This window comes from Pogonomyrmex barbatus, unplaced genomic scaffold (assembly GCF_055798465.1).
Source record: "Pogonomyrmex barbatus isolate J1 unplaced genomic scaffold, ASM5579846v1 scaffold13, whole genome shotgun sequence".
Lineage (NCBI taxonomy): Eukaryota > Metazoa > Arthropoda > Insecta > Hymenoptera > Formicidae > Pogonomyrmex > Pogonomyrmex barbatus.
Window position 1 is genome coordinate 2,020,530 of NW_028297109.1, and position 12,981 is coordinate 2,033,510.

Consider the following 12,981-nt stretch of genomic DNA (forward strand, 5'->3'; position numbering starts at 1 on the left):
GCTACTTTTTTATACATTTCCAATTATTTTTCTTTGACCTATAATAAGTTTTATAATGTCTGTTTTTCTTCTGATTGCGATAATTCTTAGTAAACATGTCTGGGTTACAAAATTGAATTGAAAGTATAAAAATATTTCTAATACATATAATTTAAACAAAAAAACTTAAACAAAAAAGATTATGTAAAATTAATAATATATTTTTATAGCCTTAAAGCCAAGTCTTTAACACAAAATAAAAAATATTTTTAAAAATTTTAGAAATTTTTAGAAACAAAATTTTGCCTGCTAAAAAAAAGTTTTTTTTACCGTGCATTTGTAATCGTTGAATAAATATATTAAGTTAGATATAATCTGTTTAAAGAGAAGGGAAAAAAACGATTTCATTGAACACACACACACACACACACACACACACACACACACACACACACACACACACACACACACACACACACATACACGCGCGCGCGCGCGCGCGCGCGTGTATTTTATTATCTTTTATTAAAAAATATATTTTATATACCATAGATTTTTAATATTGCATTTTTAATAATGCATGAATTGCGTATCTTACATTTTCAAGTTATTCTTGTTGTTATATTTTCAAAATTCAAAATCGGATATTAAATTGTTTATATTATTCAAACTATGTTTCTCAAGTAAATTATATACGTAAAGTATACGTAATTGATAGTATTATAAAGTATACGTAAATTCTCCTGTATACTAGTGATATAATTTTTAAAAAAAGCAGTAAAAGAGAATTTTATGTAAAATAAATTATACGTTGAAATTCTTAATGCAAGGACAAATCCCATTTACATCGTACGTCACACGCATACTCATGACATGAATTTCAAATGAATGCTATAAATAACACGAATAGTATGTACGATATAAAATGTAAAATCTGTGTGTCTATTGACCGATATGTCTAGCGTTCAAAGTATAGGAAAGTTTCGATATTACTCTCTTACACCGGTACCTCAGCCACAGACCTCTAGTAATGACAGCAAAATGATATTTGCGCAATTAATTTCTCTAATTTCTTGGAGCGAACACTAATTCTGGATCGCGACTCCGGCGAGAAGTTGCGAAACATCAACACCAGGTCAGTGTACCAGCTGCGGAACGCGCTTTGAAATAGCAGGCGATTGCACCCGTATTGCCGGTTCCTTTCGCTTTCCAGCCTGTCCGCGAGATGAAAGGCCTGAGATGAAAATAACAGCAAGATTTAACAGCAAACACCCACTGTAGGTTCACAAATCTATTTGAGCGAAAAGCCAAGACGAAAGAGCAATAGAAGAAACGGCGTGCGGAAATGACCGGGCCGATGAAAAGTTAGATATTGCCGGTGTCATAATTTCCCGCGAAACAAGAATCAGAGAACGTGTCCAATCGTCACCACTGGTTGTTTGAAGTTGGACCAATGATCAGCAAGTAGCACGAGGCTATCAACCAGCCAAATGCAACAGTACCGTCAACCAAGTTACTTGGTAGAGCCTTCGAGTCGCGGCTATCACATCCTTGATCATTGTCAACCGACAGCTCAGTTCGCAGTCATCACTAAACTTTAAGACGTCTTCGACTGGGTTAGACACCATGTACATTTACATCACTCGCATCTGGTAAATAAATCTTTATTTATTACATGTATTAAGTTTCTTAAGGAGTTGTTTCATTTAAAATAGTGAAAATAGCAAAACTTGCAATTCACTTGTTTTAACAGAAAAATCTTTGCAATTAATAATAATTTTGTATTTAATTGCATCTCGTTTAGACACACAATTAAAATTTTGTATTTTTCTTCAATCAAATTGTACAGAAATGAGAGAAAAATATTTAAGAATAATTTCATATTTTGACAGAGTTTAAAAATGTAACAGTAAATATAAACAAACAGGTAAGTCAGTCTTAAAAAAAATATATATATATATATATACACACCACACACACCACACACACACCACACACACACACACACACACACACACACACACACACACATACACGATTAATTATTCAGATTATGACTATTAGTTTAGAAATTGTAGTTTCAAGAGAAATCAATTTCACTCAGACGGTTTTATCGCCCATTAAAGGCGAAACTGTTATTAAATTTGCACTCAGCAATCAGTGAATGTTATGCAAAGGTACTCAAGTTTTTCATATATACATTATCATAATTTAAAGCAAATCTATGGTATTTCTAATAATAGAATCAAATTAAAAATATAAAATTGTTTATTCATATTGGATAATAACTAAATGTTATTTTGTATTTTATTGCTTCAATTAGAATTACTTTTTTCTAATAATAATGACTAATAAATTGAAAAAAATACTACTACTAATACTAAAAAATACTAATTTTCAAAGAATCTGGTCATAATGGTTATATTAATACATTTGTGATTATAATTTTAGAAATGTAGTTAATATTAAAAATAAATAAAACAGCTTCTCAAATAAGCGTCTTTTTTGTTAAATTTAATTAGCTTGTATTTTTAACTGTAAACTTATAATAATTGATGATGTGTCAAGCATGAAATAAAATTTTGTTTGAACGTTTCATGTAAACCTTACAGTTAAACATTAAAAAAAATTCAATTAAATTAAAAGTAATTAAATTTTTTTTAATAAAATCATTTTCTTAATATTAGAACATTAAGCGAATACATGAATTTTCATTCGCAATAACATCACGATATAAAAAAAATTTGTTTCATTCTTTCTCTTTCCTATTATTAATGAAAAAAAATCTAAATCTTAGAAAAAGTATGCTTTTAAAAGTATCATTTACAAAATAATTTTATAATTTTTTTAATTTTAATTTTATCCTTCTTGAAACACTGATACATGTTTTTTCCGTGACAATGAAAGAATATAATACAATATAACTCAACACGTACAGAATTTTTTATACAACATATTTTGACCTTTGTCTTCAAAATGTTTTTTTGTATTTAATGTCTATTTTAACAGATTTTACATCCTTTTTCTAGAAAAGATTGAAAATACAAGACTTGCTAATTAAACTTTCGTCTTTATAATATATATATATATATATATATATATGTGTGTGTGTGTGTGTGTGTGTGTGTGTGTGTGTGTGTATTAAAGATTTGCTTTAAAACATTTTCTCAATAATTTAAATGATTAAAAATGTGCTTAATCTTCTTATTTAGATGATAAAATTTTGCTATAATATATACATTTTGCGCGTATGTTAATCACTTATTTCTACATTTTCTTCAGAAATTTTAATATTCTTCATACTGTGTAAAGCAAAGATGTCTGTGTTATGTGAAAAAATTCTTTAGATTGTTGATATTTCCGTTCATTAATCATGTTTATGTACTTTGTCTGATATTATACTTTGTCTTGTATTGTTTAACCTCACGTCTAAGCAAAAAATAGGTATAGGTGCTAAGTGCAAAAACAAACTTTTATACCTCTATGTAATTATTCACCTCTATGTAATTAATGAAAATAAATATGCCTTTTATGTACTTTAAAAACATTTACGTTTTTTTTTTTAAGAGTAAATGCGTCAAATATTATTCTTATACTTTTAAAAATTATGAAGGAAAATCTATATAAGTTAGAAAATCTAAAAAGCTAAATTAGATTTTTCATGAAAAATTCAATTTATTAACATATAGGTCCAATACATTCTGTATATTGAAAAGTTCCGCTATAAATACTAAACATTCCATTTTAAGAAACAGTAACTGAGGTGCAGGAATGTTATTAGCTTATTAATATTAATAACTGAAACTATTGTATCAATTAATGATCTTTTATTTCAGTATGGTCTGTACACTCTTTGCTGTGGCCTTCGCCGAGATACGTGAGTAACGTTATAGCTGTCAAAGTATCTGTAGAAGTACATGGTGCTCAATTGTTTACAGATTGTATTTAAGAAGGAATAAAAATGATATTACTGCTTACGAAATTAAAAATAGACACATTATATAATCGCACGCGAGACGCACACGTGTTATATGTTAGACCGTATTAAGAAGGCTTTTAATATTCAAGATGCATATCAACAGTCATTAATAATAATCGTAAATGATATTGAACATCCGTGTGAATGTTCAACGATTTGAGACATAAATTCATTGTATAAAATCCACATGAGCAAAGTTAATATGCCAAATAATAAAAAACATCAATCTTTGATGAAGAAATAGTGAATTTAATGCAATTCACAATATCACATTTATACAAATCATATAATTACAAATCTGTTTATAAAAAGTTTCTCGTTACATATTCAGTTTTTATGCTAGTGTTACTTTAATTTATTCGCAATTAAGTATCGTGAAGGCAAATGCGTATACGATGAACGCAAATGAATGCCATGCATATTAAATCGACCTTAGACTTCATATAATGAAATTGTTTACGAATTAATAATGTAATTAAAAGAATAATTTTTATAACTGCAGATATAATTATAAGTATTCAGAAGTTAAGGAACAAAAATGAATAAAAGTTTCAAATAATTATTTATAACTTTATTTATTTTATGATTAAAAATTTATGATATTGTACATTTTAATATTAAGAAATGTTTTCTTAGCTTTTTATATATTATTTTTTTAAGAAATATAATTACAATTTTTATTAATAAATTATATAAATGTGTATTTTATTAAACCTTTATTTTTGGTCTCATTTTTACATAAAAATAATTTATTTAAGATAAGAATTTATAAAATACTTATATAATAGTAAAAACATAATAAACAATTTAATTTTTAAGTTTCAAATTTTTATTTATTATTTTTATATAAACTTATAACTTTTAACAATTATTTTCAAATTCAGACAATCAATTAAAATGAACATACTCATTCATTTTATGAACAGTTTTTTAATCTTTTTATGTATCAAAACAATATTCGTTATTAAACTTAAAAAAAAATGAAAAATGCTATTTATAGGAAAAATAATTTAAAGAAATTGAATAAATGGCTTATTATTGTTATAATTTTTTGTTAACAAATTAACTTACAAAACACACCATAATTATAATTATAGCTATTATATATTCTAGTTATTTAAATTGCATAATCAATCACATTGAATTACATGTTTTTATATAATATACATTAAATATAGTCCTCGTTCTTGAACTCGTTACACTTGACAATGCTGTTTGAAGCATTACAAGGACGCTTAAAAATATCGATGTTACATGGAAATATATAAAAAAAGAATCTTCATATTATTTACATAATATTTATTACTTTTATTTCATCTTTCCATAAATTCTTTTTCAAATTAAATTCAAAAAATAATTTTTAAATTTAGTTTATATCAAATTCAAAAATATAAAAATATATTTAACGATTGTTTTTCATACTACTGACATGCTACTCGTAAAATGCTCATCGTAAAATTTACGAATTAACTAAAAAATAGTTATATTTGAGAAAAGGGTTTGGGAATCAGTATTTTATATTTTTTGCAGCATCATATATAAAAATATGTAATCGAAATGACCCAGAAATAAATAAATGTGTATTAAACTCAATTGACCAACTACGAAGCAAATTAGTGACCGGAATTCCGGAATTGGAGGTTCCAGCAATCGAACCACTTGTATTGAAGCAGGTGCGGCTATTGAGAGGTCCTCAAGCTGCGAGACTTGACGTCAATCTCACAAATATACAGGTACATCGAAGCTTACCTATTTGTACTTATCTATTGACATAATTTAAAAGTTATTAAAAATGCAATGAATATTTTTTATAAATAACTAAAATTATTTTTTATTTATTAAATATTATTAAACGTGTATATGTTTTAATTAAAAATTCTGTTTATAGATATTTGGACCGTCGACATTTAAAATTCGAGATTTCAAAATTGATCCAAAGGATGTATTCCTTACTTTTAAAGTTGGTTTCCAAAAACTTGATTTCAAAGGAAAATATCAAATAAACGCACAAATTCTTTTGCTCAACCTAGTTGGAGAAGGAGGTTTAACTGGAACTTTCTGTAAGTCCTATGTTTCTTTTGTGGCTTCACGTTAAAATATAATAACAGAAAAATTATTACTATATACAAAAAATTATTATTATATAATAATATTATTATATAATTATTATATAATATAAAGAAATGATGAAAGCAACTTATAAAAATGCTTGTCTTTGTTTAAAACGTTTGTCATACATTTTACAGTTGATTATGAGTGTGATTGTTTGTTAAACTCTCACAAAATCATTAAAAATAATAATACCTACGTGAATTTTGAAAAGATGAAATTTGATATCAAGATAAATAAAGCTATAATCAATCTTGACAATCTATTTGGTGGTGATCCTATTCTCGGTATGTTATTATTTTACAATTAATATTTTTTTTATATTTGTTTCGAAAAGCATGTAGAAAATAGCAATTATCATGTATCTCATGAGCCTCACGACTAATTTTCTTTTTTTTTAAATAGGACCAGCAAGCAACGAGGTTTTGAATGCAAATAGCAATTTCTTAGTGGATGAAATAAAACCAATATTGGAAGAATCGTTATCAGATCTTTTTACAAATATTGCCAACAAAATTACTGGAACTTTCACATACGATGAATTGTTTCCAGGTAATTAATATTTACCTCGCGAATTATTTATAAATTACTTAAATTAAAAAATTGTATTCTTAAATCGTGAAAATTTCTGACCTCAGCTATTAATATCTTCTTCCGATACTGTTTTTACATATCACATATTCACATATATTTCTATAGATGTTATATATTTCTAATACGCAATATCTTAAAGCACTTAAAAAGGTACGTTTAAACGTATATTTAAAAGATATTGCTTTCTCAAAAAAAAATCATAAAAAAGTGCTAAAAATATTGACTGAAAGATATTAAGATAAATTGTATTGCATAATTATAATACAAAGAAATAGGTACATAGGCTCCAATTAGACAATTATTTTTTATTAAGCTTATCATGTATAAAAATTATATAAATAACTTACTTTGAAAAAATGTAAAACAAGCAGAAGAAAAACCAACTACGATAATTTGGTGTAAATTGTTTTTATAATCACTCATTATACTCAAACACACAATTGTATTTTATCGTAAAATTAAACAGAGTAGCCACAGCGCACATAAGTTTTCCAGAAGTTGTTTCATAGATCTGATTTTATATTTTTTAACTATGATAATTACTTTATTATTCACTTTAAATAAGCATGAGCAATAGTTTAATAAGGCAAATGAATCATGATGATTAATGTCATATGATAAATTGGTTTTGCTTTTTAAATTAATCTTGACAAAATAAAAAATAATTGTAAAGCTATAATTTATCGAAAGATTTATCTTCACAATATTTCTTTTCTTGAAAATAAAATTACGAAAGAGTTTAAGAATGACTTGTATATTAACAAGATAAAATTTTAATTTTATTGTAAGTAAAACATGGATATTTTATATATGCAATTTCATTGGCTTTATTTACATAAGACTGTTATAAAAATACTTTTACGCAAAGATGTAATATTTTTTTTATTGACTGTATACAATATACATATAATATTTATATGTAAAATAGCTTTAATTATCTAATAAAATATTAGATATAATAAGCAAATATGTAAATAACAATTTGTGAAACAAAAAGCATTAGCTAATCAATTTGTATAATACGTATCATATTTGTTTATATAATAATTAACACTTCGTTATATAATAATTAACAAAATTTTGCACGTACAAAAGTATAAATAGACAAATATAATAAGACAACTTCTCTGAAACTGTATAACATATAATTAATTAATAAAATATTTTCTTTGGACATTGAAACAACAATTGTACGTGCCTTACCCACTGATCGGTGAAAATTATCGACGCACGATAAAATAGTGAGTAAAAATTAAGTTAAATCAATTGATACTTATTGCAATATTCTCCTACTTATTTGTTATAAAGAAATTAATGATATATCGCGCCGAAATAATTGTCCGTAATATCAGTTATTTAAGAATTAGGGAGAAGTTCTTGTTTAGTAAGAACGCTGAGTGCTCTGGTAACCAGAGCTTTGCTCACAGTCACGGCTGTATCTTCAATAATTGGACTGGCTATGTCCAGGACTAGACGAGGATTTGCATTGAAAAATGTTGCAGCAGCATCGGCTAAAATACACAAATTATATTGTACATATGATGTTAAAATTATTCATTGTTTCAAAATTTCGTACATGATTTAATGCGTACCGGCTAACGTGTGAGCAGGAGGTGATTTCAGTTTAATTTTTCCATCACCAACACGAATTTTTGTAATTAACTTATCAATCTCGAACCTCTGCACACCGTTTTTATCAGTAACCTCTTTGCCTTGCGCGCTTACTTGAACATCGGTATCAGCTGGAAAAAAATGAATAATGAAATAATAATGAATAATGATTTAGAAGGCTACATACTAGCACATTAAATAAGCATTAAATAAGTATTAAATACCCAAAATATGTTATTTAAAACATTGATGATCATCTCATCATTTTATATAAAATTCTTAAATATAAAATCTACAATAAGCTATATACACATATACGCATATACATATGAATTATATTTTTTATTTTAAGTTTACTTTTTTGAAAAACTTACTGAAATTTCCTTTAAAGTTGCCAATTCCGCTTAGAGGCAGCAACAATAGCCTACCCTGAACATCATAATCGCCACTCACGTACATATGAGGCACTCGAGCCTTGAAAGAAACCGTTAAGTCATTGGGATTCGCTTTGAGATCCTGTAAGATGTAATTCGTGCCACCGTAAACACGAATCTGACTCATATTAGCCTTGATTTTCAATGATTCTAAATTTCTATCTACAGTCAAGGATGGCAGAAATAAAGGATCTAAAGCTGGCAGTTTCAAAGAGGGTACCCCCTTGGCGAGAAGTGGTGTGAGTATTTGCACCTGCTTTAAAATACATTTATTATATTCTGGCAGATTGTTCGTTCGTGGACATGCCGTTACTCCAGGAGCTGAAAATATCAACATGTTAATGTTAATATATAAATATAATCACCTATTTATATTATTAATTTAATTCTACCTGTTTATATTTATAAACTTCCTATGTGATCCTGTGTGATTAAAATAAAAAGACTTCTTATTTTAAAAAAAGGTAAACGACGCAGTTGTTTTTTACATATTTTGTTTTCGTAAAAATTGTTTCAAAATGTTTAACGAAACTTTCATGTATATTATACATAACAATACAAGAGTTACATGAGGTTAAGAAGGATTCTTGCGACTAAATTGTAATTGTTTCTAAGATGTCATCACGTTGTGAAAGATAGTCATTAAGCATCTTTAAAGGAGCAATTGCAGACATTGCACCCCGTTGCGATGCTGGTTGAGCGAACGCGATAATGGTAAGAACTCGACGATGACTAAGAGAACGGCTTTTTTCCGGCCAATCGGTCGGCCAGGCCTAAAATCGAAAGTACACGGTAGAAAGTGAAATTACGGAGCCGGCGAGTAAGTATTTTCTTTTTGCTCTTTTTTATTGATATTTAATATGTGACGAATTTGTATGCGTGACGTAAACTTGCGCATGAAAAAGTTATGCAAAAATAAAGAACTCACGAGCAAATAAAGATATATATATACATATATATATAAATTTATAAAGATAGATATATATAAAGATATAGAAGATATAGAAAGCCCTTTAATAAGCAAGAAAATTAATTTCCGAAAAGAAAAGTTTCATTTTCATCTTCTTATAAAATGTTTAAATTAATGAGACAAAATCAATGTTCGGATAAATAATACAACTTAACAATAATTATAAATTGCTTAATTTAAAAATAAAAATATAAAATATAAAATATAAATGTCTCTGATTATAAATTTTTAATAAATATAAATCTTTTATTACTAATTAAATACAATATACACATAGTAAAAAATAAAATCCATTCTAATACAAATTTTACTTAATTTTATCCATACATTTGCCAATTTAATTATCGTTACACTTGATTTAGTAATTTATTAATATTTATTGATATGCTTAATAAATAGATATTAATTCTCTAATTAATATCTATTTCTTCTAGATTTCTTCTTCTAAAATTATAGATTGCGAATTGGAGAGATAGTATGAAGCAGTTTGTGGATTGTTTGTGAAATGACAATCTACATACTCTTTAAACACTTACTGTAAGAGATGTAAATGATAACAATGGACGTTAGAAAAAAAGATATGGGATAACAACGTTAAGTCGCATTTCTCTTTTAAAACAAGACACGCGTTCAAGATTATATCGTTTTACGTCTACTTGCACGAGTTAGAACGGCGACAAGAAAGCCTTTACACAAGTAAAAGTACAAAATTAAATTGCAGATTACATTGTCTCGCATATGCAGCATGTAAGAGTAACATTATCGTTTCACGTAGCAAACATACCCATCCGATTTTCCTTCGATAGCGTTCGCAATACTTCCGGGTTTTCTATTGATTTCTCAATGATGGTCGGCATACTTTTATGAATCATCATAAAAGTGCTGCACATGTAAGGACATTACACGCGGAAATTACGAAAAGAAATGATAATTGCAAACAAAATACGTCAATGCTTTACGCGTAACTTTGAAGTCGTGTATTCCGATAAAATAATTACATCATATTCAATCTTTAATACCTAGACATTGAAACTAAATTAATAACATGTGTAACACCATTGCTACGAGGACCGTTATAAAAAAGAGAGTATTTGTGATCTAATGGTTGTAATTGGAACAGGTTTTCATGTTAAAATAGTGATTTGTATTTTCATAGAGATTATAGATCACACATACATAATCTAACTTCAGACTTTTTTTACTGTCTATATTACATATAATTGTGGAGAGATCTTACTTATTTAATGGTTTCTGAATAAGCTTTCTTACCACGCGTTTTAATAGCAGGTTGTGCAGGTTGTGATCCTGCACTTCTGCATAATATGCATAGGTCGTAAAAAAATCGCTTGGCTTTGAATTATAAATTCGTGAACTACAAATTCTTGAATTAGGCAATCGACTTTTTAAAATGGAATAACTAAAAATACATTTGTCTCTAATATATAAAATATTAATAAATATATAATAATAAATAATAAAGTTAAGAAAAGAGTAATTGTACATGTCAAAACAAGACAAATATATCTAATAAGTCTTTCTTAATACGAAAGAATTAAAGAAATCTTGATCGTAAAAATTCATCAAATTTGCATTTATTCTGATCAAAATTTAATTTCAATTTTGATTTACTTCTCTTCGTATAAAAAATTTAGTGGTTCTTGATTTAATTTCTTTGCTTAATCAATAACATATATAAAAAGAAAACTGCACAATATTTTCCATGAAGACATTGTTATTTGTTGAATAAAATAAAAAGATCATCCTTGATCTTTTACTATGCGCACATTTTTATTGCAAATAATAATTTTATTTATTAGTATAATTTTATATGTAATTTAAATTTTTTTCTAATATAATTAATACTAATGATATCATGCAGTTTTTGCTTATTTCACAATTCCCTATTTTATTATACTTCCTTTTTCCTTAGATTTTGTATTTTATAATTGTCTTTCTGTTATGTGCGCTGTGTAACGGCAACTATATATATATATATATGTAGGTCAAAACTGTTTATAAAAAAAAACACACTCCACAATATAATTTAATTCAATTAATTCTGCGTTTCTTTTTTTTTTGTAAACAATTCTAACCAGTTGTTTTATTATTTCTATTCTATATATAAAATAATAATTAAACATTAAATTTAAAAAAGTGAAGCAAACTTACGCAGCTCCGACATGGCGGTTCTGGCCCATATGGCGAGCAATACGAGTCCGATCAGCAGCATCCTTCCGATGATCCTGCGATGATGTGACGCGATTGTTTTTCTTTTTTCTTTAGCCACGAAATTGTGCGTGTTCGCAATTAGCGACAGCGATATTCAAAATGCGTACGATGGCCCCGTCGCGCGGATATATATATAAAGTAAGCGCACTTTCTCCGTGCGCGCAGAATGCCACCCCACTCGGGCGGTGACGGCGAAGGCGATGGTGAATTTATCACGGTAGAATGCCTCCTCTTAACTCAGTCAGGGCCGTAGCCAAGCTGAACACATACACGCATACACACGCGCACGCACGTACACGTGACGGTACACGCGGTTTGCACGCATCCGCCGGAATTACGCGAATACTCCGAGTATTGCAATCTCGCGACATCTCCGCGTGACGATGGAGCGACGCGATCCTCTTCGCGACATCCAAGGATGAGGACGAGATGCGGTCGCGTGGTTGATTATGCGGTTCTAAGGCGGGATCGTTAGCTTTCGAAATGTTGCTGCTGCTGCTGCTGCTGCTGCTGTTGTTGCATGAAGTGCCAGTTTTTCTACACACATGAGTGACAACCGAAAGAAACTTCGCAATATAAAAACAATGCAATTTTAGCTTGATAGAGCAAAACCATTAGCATTGAATGAATTGGTTATTTTACCGACGTAATGCGTTCTTATTATCGTAACTGTGATCTGTCAATTTTCAAGTTGATGCATCAAGCTATAATAATTAGCTTCATCATCTCTCTGTCATATATTTAAAAACCGTCGATATTTATCTTCTGTATTTTTATATACAAAGTAATGGGAAATAAGTTTAAAACTTAAAGAGTAAATAATTCTCACAAAAGGGTAAAAAGTATAAGATCGTTATTACTTGCTTTTTAAATCTTGACTTGTTTCGTTTACTCTGCATAATAATAAAGGATTGTAATTATAGGCAATTCTGTTAATCATACAGCAATATGTTAATGTAATTATTCAACATTTTCATTTTAGTATAGAATTAGTAATGGATAAAATATAGAAAATTTTGCTCGTGTCCGCATTGTTAGACACGAAAGCATAACGTGCACCCACTACTTTATTACGT

General features: G+C 27.9%; 2 protein-coding genes across 2 annotated transcripts; one reads left to right on the forward strand and one right to left on the reverse strand.

Moving 5' to 3' along the window:
* Positions 1–1,469: 1,469 nt before the first annotated feature.
* Positions 1,470–7,849, forward strand: LOC105423225 (circadian clock-controlled protein daywake-like). The gene is made up of 6 exons (XM_011632900.3): positions 1,470–1,631; positions 3,816–3,856; positions 5,489–5,691; positions 5,847–6,018; positions 6,205–6,354; positions 6,473–7,849. Exons 1-6 carry the CDS (start codon positions 1,606–1,608, stop codon positions 6,625–6,627), a joined length of 747 nt encoding a protein of 248 aa, XP_011631202.2. The 5' UTR covers positions 1,470–1,605; the 3' UTR covers positions 6,628–7,849.
* Positions 7,515–12,063, reverse strand: LOC105423226 (circadian clock-controlled protein daywake). The gene is made up of 4 exons (XM_011632901.3): positions 11,846–12,063; positions 8,647–9,027; positions 8,254–8,403; positions 7,515–8,172 (listed from the first exon to the last, which is right to left on the reverse strand). The coding sequence occupies exons 1-4, from the start codon at positions 11,904–11,906 to the stop codon at positions 8,018–8,020; spliced, it is 747 nt and encodes a 248-aa protein (XP_011631203.2). The 5' UTR covers positions 11,907–12,063; the 3' UTR covers positions 7,515–8,017.
* Between the last annotated feature and the right edge of the window lie 918 nt (positions 12,064–12,981).